We start from the raw sequence: 14,722 nt of genomic DNA, 5'->3' as shown, positions 1-14,722 counted from the left end.
ATCCTCAAAGTGCCTTGCAAACAATTCACAGTGGGCCTCCAAAGGGTCTAAAGCTTTTGACGAAGTGCCCCATGATATTCTAAATCTGGGCTGCATGTAACAACTATCAGGTATATCCTGGAGTTGATGTCAATGGACTCCTGACGATATGGAACAGGTCCACTGGATGGCTAGTTGATGTGATGGTGGCAGAGAAGTAGGCCTTTTTTTGCCACCCTCACCACCGCACAGTAGGCATGATGTTTTACTTGTGCCCAATCAGCCTCACAGCACTTGCTTTGCCACTTGCGCTCTAGCCATTGTCCAGCCTGTTTTATTGTCCATAGGTCACTGGTGTACCAGGGTGCAAACCGGGCTCCACAATGCCGGAGACGGTGCTTGGGGGCAACCATGTCAGGTTCCTGGCACGCCTCACTGTTCCACAGTGTGACAAGGGCTTCAACAGGGTCATCTGATCTATCTACTGGGAACTCCCCCAGGGCATTCAGGAATTTAGTGGATTCCATTAGTCTCTGGTGGCAGACCATCTTAATCTGTCCATCACTCCTGTAGGGGAGGACTGGAGCCATCAGTCTCAACTTCACCAGGAAGTGGTTCAACCATGAGAATGGGGTGACATCCATCCCCATCTCCAGACTACCCCTTCCTCCATCTGAAGCAAAATCCAAGTTGAGGGTGTGCCCTGCCCTATGCGTCAGGCTGGTGACACTAGAGGCAGCCTCAGCATGGACATTGAAATCACACAGGACTATCGTTCTGGGCTCCTCCAATACCTCAGCCAAGATGGCGTACGCCAGCTCGGTCAGAGAACCTGTTGGCAGCAGGATGGATGGTATACCAGCAGTACCCTAGTTTACTGTCTCCTTGGCTCAGCACCAGGTGCAGGCCCTCATAGCCAGCTCCAAGACAGAGTGGCTTCCTAGTGACAGAGATAGAAGTTCTGTAGACCACAGGAACTCCTCCCCCCGTCCCTGCAGCCTGTGCTGGTGTTGCATCAAGTATCCAGGTGGGCAAAACTGAATCAGATCAACTCCTCCCAGCTCACCCACCCTAGTCTCAGTAATGCATACCAAATCGGCACCCTCATCCAAATAATGGGTGAGTGTGGCCTTATTGTGTACCAGTCTGGCGTTTAACAACAGCACGCACAGGGCAGTGGGCACAGCAGATGAGCAATGAGGAACCCGTCCATGAGAGGAGTGGGAGTGAGGAACAAGGTGTAGATAGCCTTGCCTTCATCTTCTATGGTAGTGCACCACCTCCCCATGGCTATACCTCCCTTTACCCATGATCACTGAAATTCGGGTGGCATCACTAATGTTCCTCCTTATAAGACCTCCTAAATACCCGATATGAACCTAACAAGAGCCCACCAACAAAACCTACTTGAACTAATTATACCAGTAGGCCTCTGAGAGAATTGGGAACAGTCTGACCCACTCAACAGTCTGACCCACATCTACTCTCCCTTCCCATCTCACACCCAGGGAGAGCCAGCCTTTTGCCAGTTATAGATTCACTCTGAAGGCATCTGGTGACTTTCTTCTATCATTCAGTTCACTCCACAGGCTCTCACCCTGCACAGGAACTGTTGGGCTGGTGACCAGTAGGCATTACTGTCTCTAGTAGTTTTCCATGAAGCCTGCAAGTTTGAAGACGTAACTGTGGTTAAGGGGGAGTTATGTCTATGCTCTGTCTGGGAACGGACTGCCAGGGTCGTTGCTATGGTAGCCATCTGATAGCGACTGGGAAAGTTCTAACAGAGTCTATGTGTTGTTCTCTTCTGAATTATGCCTCTGAGCTGAGAGGCTGTCTTTTGTGTTCATCTATGGAGAGAGATGTACCAGAAGGGGGGTGACTGAAGAATCTCTACATGTATTTACTCTTAAGCCTCTGGCCTTAATGTCTTTCAATAAAGACTCTTAACATGCTCTGAAGAAGTTTCTTGCTCAACTTAACTCCAAAGTAATGTATGCTGTTTCACACAACAATGCACACATACCAACAGTGGTAGCAGAGAATGGTTACGCTCCACAGCGCATTACACCGGAGTAAGTTGCTGGTCTGAACTGCAGACGGAGTTCCAGAGAGGGCAGCTTGATTGATTGAACCAGACGGAGGTGAGCAACATGGCTGTAAACCTGTCTGGGGGAGGCTTGCCGATGGAACGACTTGATGACAAGAATTATGGCAGCTGGAAGCCGAGGATGCGGGCTTTGCTGATAACAGAGGATTTATGGGACGTGATTGAAGAAAACCCCCTGGCGGTACCGACCGCGGCCTGGAAGCGTCGAGACCAGAGGGCGCAGGCGTTTATAATCTTGGCTCTATCGGATTCTCAACTGATGTGTGTGAGAGATGAGCCGTCGGCTAAACAGACGTGGGACGCGTTGCAGGATTTGTCCCAGGAATGGCAGCGGAGGCAGGAGGCGCAGAGAGCCGAACCGGAGCAGGCTGCCAAAAGCAGACAGGAAAACAACCGGGAGCAGCAGCGGCTGAAGTCTTGTGGGGCTCGTGGGCATCTCCGTAAAGATTGTGCAGTCAAGCGAAACTCCAGGGACGGAGGCTTGAAGCAGGGAAGTGTGAACTTTGTTTGTAAACAGAACTCTCAAGATTTACGACCTGTGAACTGGTTGCTCGACAGCGGAGCAAGCCATATATTAATTAAAGACAGGAGTCTGTTTTACACGTCTACAGATGAGCAGGACTTTGTTTTACTTGCTGATGGATCACGGAAATCCGTAAAAGCACGTGGTCTGGTAAAATTTGACAAGCTTGGACTAATGTCAGAATGTTTGTTTATTCCAGGATTGGCTCATAATATTTTATCTGTGAGAAAACTGGTGAGTTGTCAATTTTCAGTCTGGTTTGATAAAGGAAAATGTTGGGTGCAAAGAGGAGAAAATGTTGTCTGTCAGGGTTTCATGACACAAGGGCAGTTTAAAATGACCGTGGGTGTGAAGTGTGCTAATGCCTTGAGTTTAATGGGGCGGAAAGGGAATGACCGCCAGAGCTGTAAGAAGACAGCTGTTAAAAGCACACAGCCACAGTATTCATGTAATGCAGTCAGGCTGATGCCTGAAAGAGTGCATCACAGCCAAGTTTACAAGCCACAGGGTAAGAGACGTGGCAAACGTGCACCTAGAGCACAAGAGAATGCATATTTCAAAGTTTGGTGTCCAGAAACACAGCAGTTAATTCTGAGCAGAAGCATTAAAGTCTCAGAAAAGCCTTGGGATCAAAGGGAGACAGTCCTTCTTACAGGAACAAATGACACACAAACACAAACACCATCACAGAAATTTCAGCCAGATGTTGACGTTAAAGTGGAAGGTACACAAATACCTCTCAGAGATGCTTTGAATGAGCTCATTTCTGGAAAACGCAGATCAAAGAAACGAAAAGCTGAGGAAATGGAAGCACCTGTGCAGGTTGTGCCAAGCACAAGCACAAATGGGGGGGCAGAGAGAGCCGAGGCTCTGGTTCCTTTAAGACGCTCCACAAGAGCGAATTTAGGCAAACCGCCTGACAGATTTACTGTGGGATTAATAAGAAGTCCTGGAATGAATAAAGTTGTAGACATGGATCCTGAGACACTTTATTTGATATGTGTTGAACCAAAGTTTGACTGAGATGTAATTTTGAACTGTACTGAACTGAAAATGCAATGTACTGAAATGTATTGCAAGAGGTATTGTAGAAATGTACGACTGTATGACTATGTATTATGGAGATGTATTTCATGTGTATTTTGCAGTCTTAATGGGAAAAAGGGAGGCTGTTGGGCTGGTGACCAGTAGGCATTACTGTCTCTAGTAGTTTTCCATGAAGCCTGCAAGTTTGAAGACGTAACTGTGGTTAAGGGGGAGTTATGTCTATGCTCTGTCTGGGAACGGACTGCCAGGGTCGTTGCTATGGTAGCCATCTGATAGCGACTGGGAAAGTTCTAACAGAGTCTATGTGTTGTTCTCTTCTGAATTATGCCTCTGAGCTGAGAGGCTGTCTTTTGTGTTCATCTATGGAGAGAGATGTACCAGAAGGGGGGTGACTGAAGAATCTCTACATGTATTTACTCTTAAGCCTCTGGCCTTAATGTCTTTCAATAAAGACTCTTAACATGCTCTGAAGAAGTTCCTTGCTCAACTTAACTCCAAAGTAATGTATGCTGTTTCACACAACAATGCACACATGCCAACAGGAACTACACATGTGCCATACACCCTCCCCACTACCAATGTCCTCCAGATTGGTTTTTTAAAAATAGAAGGGTTAGTGCCCTCAGGACTCCTGAAAGAGCTCCCCAAGGGGTAACCCTGCCGCCCAAGGGCAGCCGGGCTTTTATGCCCCAACTAGAGATATAGAAGTTCCATAAATTTTGAAGCAAGCCATGGGGAAAAAAAGTTTTTTCTGTTTTTTTAAAGAAAAAATGGAATTTTTTGGAAAATTTGAAAAAATGCAATATTAGCACTTTTTATAGATTGAAAGTCACTGTTGCTTCAGGAACATAAAATGTAATTATGTACAAGTTGGTTTGGCATAAAATTATCACATTTGGTATATTGAAAGTACATTTTATTCAAACAATTACTACAAACTGAATTTACTTTTTTAAATTTTTACCTTTTTTTGTAACAAATGGATCTACAAGATCCTGAACTGTAAGGAACACCTGAACTGTAAGGAACCTCTTTCGTTTTGCCAGTTTATGAGGAGCAGGCAAAAAACAATTTAAAAAAAACAGAAGAAACCATCAACATTAATAACAAAGAAAATGATTTGTCTCTGCTAGTCCTTCACAGTGTCAAGCAGTTATAAAGCATCCATTCTCATATAAAGAACTGAGAAAAATGGGGGGACCAAGGTTCAATGAAACATTTTATTCATCATGCTAAAATGAAACATTCCATAATCCATTTTTTCTTCAGTTTTTTCAATTTTTCCAATTTTTTAGAAAAACAAAAACAAAAAAAGCTTTGGGGAAAAAATGTTTTTTTTTCTCTGCCTTCACATCTCTACCGTTGACTCAGCCAGGAGCTGATCCAAGAGGGTGCAAGATTGATGGCAGTCTCTCTTTGGAGTCAGGGTCATGCAGGGGGTCCCAGTCCTTACAGTACTTACCAGAGACTTCATTTATTTATTTATTTAAAATATTTCTATCCCGCCCTTCTACGCTGTAATAGGGCACTCAGGGCGGCTTACAAAAATAAAATCAAACACGTACATAATAAAATTGTAAGCAATAAAATCACAAAGACATTAAAATAAATGAAAATACATAAAATACAATAACACACACAGATATATATATATATATATATATATAGGGAGTGGCACTAAAGGGGAGTACAAGGGTAAAATTTAGAATAGAAGGCATAAAATCATAGTCCAGGCTCTACCTTCAGTCCCTCCCAAAGGCTCTCCGGAACAAGATCATTTTCAGAAGTCTCCGGAAAACCATCAGGGAGGGAGCAGAGCAGAGAGACAGCAACCCAGAGGAGCGAGCAAGCAAGCACCCAGATGCTCTGGTACTCATTCCTAGAGCAGGTCTTCAGTCTCCCAGTGCTGCAGCTGTTCCCCATGTATAAGTGATACTTCTGTTCCGTGTCCAAAACTGCCAAATAAACGCATTCATTCACAGTCACGTTTTCCCCCAGAGTGTTATCAAATTCAGGCAATCTGTTTCATTTCAACAAACTTAAACCTTTGATAGACAGCAGGCTTAAAGGTGTCAAAATCCAGTGCCTCATCAACTGAGAAACTATTATATATTTCAGCCAGTTCTCCTTTTAATAAATTTGGAATATACCTCATATGTTCCCTAGGATCCACATTTGAGCAGCTTTCTCAAAGGTGTTAAAAAAAATCTGGGGATTCTCCCTGATTTCATAGGAACTGAATGCCTTAGGAGAAACCTTCACAGGTCTTCTTCAACCCTCCTTCTCTCTTCCCTCAGAAGTTTTTCCTTTTCCACTTGGAGTCTTTCAAATTCCAATTCTCCATCTATTTCTCTTTGCCTAAGTCCTGCTTCTTTCTTTGCTTTTCTCCCTCAATTTCTTCCTCTGAAACTCTAGATACTGAAGATTCATTTCTACAGGTGTGGGTCTATCTGGCATTCCCTCGGCCTCCCTAGCACCGTTACCTCTGAGGTAATTTAAATGCATCAGCATTAACTCATCTGCTTTTCCTTCATGAGGAAGATTTAGTTGTCTACATTTGTCAATTAAGATTTCCTTCTTTGACATAATCTCTTTTCCCCTTTCCTTGCACACGCAATGTTTCCACTTCACTTTCTCTGAGCTTGATTATGGTTTCATATATTGTTTCACCAGTGCATTCCTTGCTTGTCACCACCTTGTTAAATAACAAGATTCCTTTTTATTCTGTAGCCTTAAACTGCCCACGAAATAAAACTCTTTTATTTCAGATCCCACCACCACTGCTGCCACTTTGTCACAAACCTGCCCTTCACCAGGGGTTATCCCTCCTGACATCCCACACTTGGTTCAGGAAATCCCTACCCAGAGGAACAATTGCCTCAGCCTGGGTCAGATATGCTCTCTGCACCACAAGCCTCAGACCTTCTGCCTTTTGTCCCACCCAAAAGGTAACCAGTGGTGTGCCCTGTTAGCACAATAGGATGCTAACATAATAGCACAGGAACTGAATAGGACCCTGGTATTTATTATTTTATTTATTTATTATTTGATTTATATCCTGCCCTTTCTCCCAGCAGGAGCCCAGGGAGGCAAACAAAAGAACCAAAAACACGATAAAAACAGACTTTAAAATACATTAAAACCAAACAACTTTAAAAACATTCTTTAAAAGCTTTGGAGACATCTTTAAAAAAGGTAAAAAAAAAATGTATTGCTTAAAAAAAGGTTTAAAAACATATTAAAAAGCAATTCCAACACAGAAGCAGACTGGGCAGAAGCAGATATGGTAGCACGTGTGACCAGTCCAACACAGGAATTTAAATGAACAAAAGAACTTTATTAAAATGCAGATAAATACAGAAGATAGAATCTTCTCTACCTGTCCAATCCCTCTCTAATATGTAAACCACCCTTTTCCACCCAGCTCACTCCCACAACACAACCTCCCCCCTTCCACTCCAAATCCTAACCACCAACTCCTAACGGTCAAAACCAACTCTCTTTTATTCAAACCTCCCTTAGAACGCATTCACACCTGGCAGTCTCATATCACTCATACTCCAGGCATTCCATTAACTCCTTCAAACCCGTAACACATTTAATAACAATTCCCAACAAGTGGTTTTGCTACAGAGCCCAGCTAGTACTTCGCATTTGCCAGGAGGGTCATAGACTGTCTTCTGGGAAAAGATTGAGCCAAAGTACGAATTGAGCACTTCTGCCTTTTGTTATCTGCTATTATTTTGCCATCCTCATTGAGAAGCTGAACCACCATTTCCTTTCTTTGTCTTTTATATGGATGTACTTGAAAAAAACTTTTTTAGTGCTTTTAGCATCCCTTGCTAACTTCAGCTCATTCTCAGGTTCAGTCTTCTTGACACCATCCCTGCAATTCTGTGCTGAATGGGGAAGTTGTCCTTTACCCTACCTTATGGTGAGGTCCAAGAGCTGGGACCAACAGCTGCTAGAAGGGGCTGTGAATACTGAGGCAGCCTTTCCCAACCTTTGGGTCTCCAGATGTTGCTGGACTACAATTGCCACCCTGGGCTCCTACTGGGAGAAAGGGCAGGATATAAATCAAATAAATAAATATATAAATAAATAAATCCCATCATTCCTGACCATTGGCCATACTGGCTAGGCTCATGGAAATTGTAGTCCAACAACATCTCTGCACCCAAACGTTGGGAAAGGCTGCTCTGAGGGTTGCGGGTTTAGGAAAGCTCACCACATTATCTACTGAAATGTGTGCTTTGTAAAATCAAAGAAGTGAGCTGGCAATGATATACATCTAGAATAAAATGAGATATAAAAAAGAGCAATCTCCTGATGCCTACTAGTTGATGAAAAACCATTTAAAATATCCAAAATCAACAACAAACAAAATAGAGTTACATCTTGTAATTACTAACAGAGGCTAATGTGTTTAAAATATTTTCCCTCTTTCTGTGTAAAGTAAGCATATATGTAAGATCCACTGGCATTTTGAAGATTTGTTGTAGACCATCACAATATTACAGTTTGTCCTTAAGTTTCTTTTCCTTAATCTGAGGAAAGGCTTTCATAAATGTTACTGCATATGTCCCTGGTAGATATGAGATAAAATCATACCACATTATGTAAAAATCAAGTATTTTAGCCTTGCCTTTGGCTAATTTCAGTTGGTAAGTCAATTTTTCTGCCATGGTTACTTGCCACATTTCACTAAAGCAAAAATTCAATATTAAAAAGTTCAGCAGTTTTCCAGTTTTTGGTTACTTCCCTGTGTGCAACTATCAACATAGATATTATTAGTTCCTTAATTGTCACTTTCTCAATTATTCCTCCAAAATGGTTAAAAGAGGTAATGCTGGTTCAGCGTATACACTCTTATGTGTAATTTTATTCCAAAACTATGATAAGAGAGGACATGACCACTTTTGCATACATGCACCTTGCTGATTGTAACCTCTCCAAATTCTGTATTATTGATATTTGTTAATCTTTCTCATACATACTGGCGTAACACGCCATTGCTGTAATAATTTTAAGGAATTCTCCCTGATCGTTACCATTTTCTTTGAATGAAAACTCATTTTTTGAATTATTTTGAATGACTATTATACTTGTTTAATAGGATTAAATAGTATAGTTATTCCCTTCATGAATATTTATTTGAAATCAGGTTGGTTTATTCATATAGAATTTACAAGAACTTGTATATTTGCATAAATAGAACAAACAGAATATTTGACAGTAGAATGCTATATAACCTATAGCAACGGCTATTCTTACCTGAGAGGAATAAGTGTGGCCATCTGATCCACAAACAGGATTGATATAAACTACTGGGCACTGCTTGCATTTTGATGACAAAGGACCAACTCTCCATTGTTTATGACCTAAACCAGCCTCCTTCATACTGAAAGAAAATGAAGCATGGAGTATAATGAACGATAATACTAGTTTTAAAAACTTTTTTTTAAAAAAACATTTTTTCAGTTGACAATCATGTGAGCAAGCAAATTGTCTCAAGAACATCTCACTGAATCCATTTAAACAAGTGTTTCAATTTTAAAGTGTTCTCAATTGATATAATGGCTGTTAAGAAGAAAAGTTTACCACTCCACAGACAATTTGTGAGGACTGAATAACTCTGAAAACTGCCCCAGAACTAAAGAGGGGCTACAAAAGATAGCCCCTCTTTGGCTTACTGGAACAATCCCTGTAAGAGAGAATATTCACATAGTAGTATCCATCTTCATCTCATAGTCAAGAGGCAGAATGATAATGAAACACAAACTGAAAGAGGAGCAGAAGATGAGTCATCAATATACTTTGAGACAGAGTAGAGAGGAATTCAAGGGAAGCAAAATCCAATCAACGATATGAAGTTTAAATATTTTTCTCTGCACTATCAATCAAGATCAGGGAGAGATAGGTAATTGCAAACTCAAAAGAAGTATATTAGCCAATATTCTGCCTGCTGGCAACTCTAGAACAATGAACAGAAGGGCAGAGTCCTCTCTAATCAAAGTGGTGAGGCAGAAATACAGTAAATGCAAATGCATCATCTAGTCTGCTTAGTTCCACCAAATTAAGAGATGTAGGCATCTCGTTGTACTATTTTTCCACCACTGTCTTCTCCCATTGGACCCAGGGGGCTGCAACAGGAGGGAACTGAAAGAGAAGACTTCAGCAGCTTAGGTAGTGACAGCTCCACCCCCTTAATTCCAGTTATGTCTGGCAAAGCGCTGATAGTGAGCCTGCCCCTGTCCTGAGAGCTGTCACTCCTCACCCTGAGGAGGAGGAATTGGATGCTCAATGAGAGGTGGTATCTGAGAAGGAGCTGGCTAAAGGCCCTCCACCTCTGTCACCAAAGACACCTTAACAGATATGCATGTATGAACAGATAGCACCAGCTTTTCAAACTGTTTGTAGGAGTATCCACTTTTTAACACAGTCCCATTCCGAGAAACCTTCCCCACGCAAATAGAGAACCACCTTGTGCACAGGCTACTACAGAATGGCAGCTTACAAACAGACCATGATGATAATGGTGATGATGATGATAAATAAAACCTAGGATTATAAGTCTACCTATCTTTCTGTTATGTGACTTTATATCAAGGTTCCATGTGTGTGTGTGTATCCACTGAATTATATAATTTTCACATACACATAACCACACTTAATGATTCAAAATATTCCAGACTAGTTACAGACTCTTTTTTTTAAAGTGGCACAATGGACAGCTAGTTTTCTAGGGTGCCACAGAGCTCTGGAAGGTATAACATTTGACCTTGGGAGGTAAAGAATTTCCAAGAGTTAGTGTGGGGGAGAAATGACACATTCACAACATTCTCACAAAACCAATAGCACTTGGTATGAATGGGACCAAACCATTAAGAAACTAATTTCCATTCTGTAATACTTCATGGCAGTGGACTCTGTGGAGCCACTGATAAAAGGAAATTCTAGAGCCATAGCATAGGTAACAAGAGTACAATATAAATCAAACATAAAATAAAGAAGTTATTCTTAGCAGATGGTGTATCATGAAAAAAGTCAAAGTCAAGAAAACACAAAGTCAAGAGTTCACAAGGGACGTATGACACGTCATACTGAAAATGTAATTGAAATATATTGTCTAGTGAGTTAAAACCTCTATAATATGAAAGACAATTCAAGGACTGTGAAAAATGAAAAGAACATTTTAAAGGTTAATTAGAGAACAATTTTCTTTTCCTTGATAAAAACTGCAGAAGATTGAGATGAAGGAGGACATTAGATTATTATTTCTTCAATGTGCTTATTGAGATGAAATAAAATATAGGTTTACATGCAAATAAGAATCCAATTGAGGTGGGGAGACATCTCTATTTGAACACATTTAACAGGAAAAGAAAATTGATCAAACAAGTTGCAATGCAATTAGCAGTTTCCTTAATTCATGAAGAATATTTGAATGTAACTCTTAGATGGACAACTAAGATTTACAAATCAACTTTTGAATCAGCCCACATAGCTCCCCCTTTAATAGCAGTTTGATAATCAGCAATTAGCAGGTAATTATATTTATCTTCATATCAACAAACCACTTATATGGTGGCGATACATTGACGACATCTTTATGGTCTGGACGAATGGTAAAGAGAGTTTGGAACAATTTAAAAATTACATCAACTCTATCCATCCCTCTATTAAGTTTACATTTAATAGTACAAATGACAATCCGCACATCCTTTTCTGGATGTCCTTCTTACCACTGAAAACAACAAAATAGCCACTGATCTCTACAGCAAACCCACTGATGTCCACACCTATTTAAACTGGAAATCCTGCCATCCTAGACGTATAAAGAAGAACATTGTGTATAGCTTAGCTCTGAGAATCAAACTTATTTGCAACACTGAAGATAAATACCAGAGAAGGATCAGTGAACTTAAAGAACACCTTCTTCGAAGAGGATATTCTCCACATATTATGAATTGCAACATCCACCGAGCCTCCATTCTGTCCAGAGAAAACCTCCTCCATCATACTGAGGTGTCAAAGAGCAGAGAGCAACGGATTCCATTTGTGGTAGATTTCCATCCAGCATCTCCTAACTATCACCAAGCAATCAAGGAGAGCTACCCATTGCTGGCAAACTCTGAACATCTTACCAGAGCCATCAGCAGGCCTCCTGTTATAGCATTTCGCCAACCTCCTAATTTGCGCAGACTGTTGGTGAGAGCTGTGCTTAAGCCACCTATCACCAATCCAGGGTCTCATCCTTGTCACTCCACGCTGTATCACCTGTGTGTACCTCAGGGAGACAGCCACTTTTACAAGCACTAGGACAGGCAGGACATATTACATCAAACAGAACATCACCTGCACGTCCTGCAATATAGTTTACATCATCGAGTGCAAAAGACCAGGATGTCATATCCAATACGTAGGAAAGACCACAACTGACCTACGCACGCACTTCAGGAACCACAAGTCGGCAATTTTGACAAAAAAAGTGGAGCAACCAGTTGCAAAGGATTTTAACATTGAGGGTCACAGCCTGTTGGACTTTTCCATTACAGCGATAGAGATGCTAGCAGATCCAGCAGCATTGACCAAAAGGGAGAACTTTTGGATTTACTCTCTGGACACATTGGCCCCACATGGCCTCAACCTGGAGGACAATACCACCGCTACTTAGCTTCTGCACATGAAGCCCCTCTGAGCATTCCATCCTCAAAGCTCTATAACTGCCACCTTGTTAACAGCATTTGTATGTTGGCAGCTGATGAAGGCGGAAACTGAAACGTTTTGTTAATATAATAAAAACCTCTGTTTGGTTAATCACAATTACGTTTATATATATATATAATGAACACGGCCTGCTACTGCCCCTCTTACTGTGGTTTTATATATATATATAAAACCACAGTAAGAGGGGCAGTAGCAGGCCATGTTCATTTTTCTGGCCATCCCACCTGAATCTCATTACCACTAATAAAGATGACAAAGAATTTTAAAATTCCAAACTATAGTGGGCACCAGAGAGCTTTCACTATGTATGAAGACTTCTCCAACCACATGGCATCGTCTTCTTTCTCTGTGCAAGGCTATCTTGTTATGAAATCAACTACTCCAAGCACTACTGATTAGTGAGATGGAGAATCCAAGCCTCATACAAGTGCAGGGAATGCTGTCATGAAAGCAGCCTATTATGAAAATACTGGGCATCATTTATTTCACTTCAATCAGTGGTTCGGACAGAAAAAACAAACTATTTTGGTGACTCATGTAAGAAAGCTCTTTATTTATTTATTTATTAAACTTGTATACCACCCCATAGCCGAAGCTCTCTGGGCGGTTTACAATAACTAAAAACAAATACAATTTAAGATACATCTTGTAAAAAACAATTTAAAACACAATTTAAAAATTTAAAACAATATAGAACACATGCTAAAATGCCTGGGAGAAGAGGAAAGTCTTGACCTGGCGCCGAAAAGATAACAGTGTTGGCCCCAGGCGCACCTCGTCAGAAAGATCATTCCATAATTTGGGGACCACCACTGAGAAGGTCCTCTCCCTTGTTACCATTCTCCGAGCTTCCCTCAGAGTAGGCACCCGGAGGAGGGCCTTTGATCTTGAATGTAGTGTACGGGTGGGTTCGTATCAGGAGAGGCGTTCCATCAGGTATTGTGGTCCCAAGCCATGTAAGGCTTTATAGGTCAATACCAGCACCTTGAATCGAGCTTGGAAACATAAAGGCAGCCAGTGCAAGCGGGCCAGAATCAGTTTTATATGTTCGGACCGTCTGGTCCCTGTTACCAATCTGGCCGCTGCATTTTGCACAAGCTGCAGTTTCCGAACCGTCTTCAAAGGCAGCCCCATGTAGAGTGCATTGCAGTAATCTAATTTGGAGGTTACCAGAGCATGGACAACTGAAGCCAGGTTATCCTTATAAGATAGGGATGTAGTTGGGCCACCAACCGAAGTTGGTAGAAGGCACTCCGTGCCACTGAGGCTACCTGAGCCTCAAGTGACAGAGATGATTCTAGGAGAACCCCCAAGCTATGAACCTGCTCCTTCAGGGGGAGTGCAACCCCATCCAGGACAGGTTGGACATCCACCATCTGGTCAGAAGAACCACCCACTAGCAGCATCTCAGTCTTGTCTGGATTGAGCCTCAGTTTATTAGCCCTCATCCAGTCCATTGTCGCAGCCAGGCACCGGTTCAGCACATTCACAGCCTCACCTGAAGAAGATGAAAAGGAGAAATAGAGCTGCGTGTCATCAGCATACTGATGGCAACGCACTCCAAAGCTCCGGATGACCGCACCCAATGGTTTCATGTAGATGTTGAACAGCATGGGGGACAGAACTGATCCCTGCGGAACCCCATACTGGAGAGTCCAGGGTGCCGAGCAATGTTCCCGAAGCACCACTTTCTGGAGGCGACCTGCCAAGTAGGAGCGGAACCACTGCAATGCAGTCCCTCCCACTCCCAACTCAGCCAGTCTCCCCAGAAGGATACCATGTTCGATGGTATTGAAAGCTGCTGAGAGATCAAGGAGAATCAACAGAGTCACACTCCCCCTGTCTCTCTCCCGATAAAGGTCATCATGCAGGGCGACCAAGGTTGTTTCTGTGCCAAAACCAGGCCTGAAACCCGACTGAAATGGATCCAGATAATCGGTCTCATCCAAGAGTGTCTGGATAAGTTCTTATCCTGCATTACATCTTCTAGAGTAAGCATGGGGAACCTTTGGCCCTCCAGATGTTGCTAAACTACAACTCCCATCATTTCTGTATTAGCCATGCTTGCTGGGGTTGACAGGAGTTGTAGTCCAGCAACCCTTGGAGTGATGTCCCCCACATCTGCTCTAGAGACTGAAATGGCAGTAGATTTGAAAAAAATGTTAGACACAAGATAGAAGAGCGCATGTATCTCTAATTTAATCATAACGGATAAGGTTAAAGCATTTTAGAATTGATTTAGAATGAATAATCTACATGGCTGAAGCACCCAAAGCATCTACGAGCTGCAAAATGTTTTTTAAAAGTAGTGGTAGGGACAGCATTGAGCCCATGCC

At 42.1% G+C, this 14,722-nt stretch overlaps 1 protein-coding gene across 3 annotated transcripts in view; it reads right to left on the bottom strand.

Annotated features, from left to right (window-relative positions):
- Positions 1-14,722, bottom strand: part of SPOCK3 (SPARC (osteonectin), cwcv and kazal like domains proteoglycan 3) — a 253,643-nt gene that overhangs the window by 106,017 nt on the left and 132,904 nt on the right. For all 3 annotated transcript variants that reach the window (XM_061584209.1, XM_061584211.1, XM_061584210.1), the window contains one exon: positions 8,931-9,057. In XM_061584209.1, the coding sequence (XP_061440193.1) occupies positions 8,931-9,057 (127 nt within the window). The remainder of the gene's footprint in view (positions 1-8,930; positions 9,058-14,722) is intronic.

This window comes from Rhineura floridana, chromosome 9 (genome assembly GCF_030035675.1).
Source record: "Rhineura floridana isolate rRhiFlo1 chromosome 9, rRhiFlo1.hap2, whole genome shotgun sequence".
NCBI classification, from domain to species: domain Eukaryota; kingdom Metazoa; phylum Chordata; class Lepidosauria; order Squamata; family Rhineuridae; genus Rhineura; species Rhineura floridana.
Note: the sequence above shows the minus strand (reverse complement) of the source record. Positions and strands in the feature narration are given on the sequence as shown.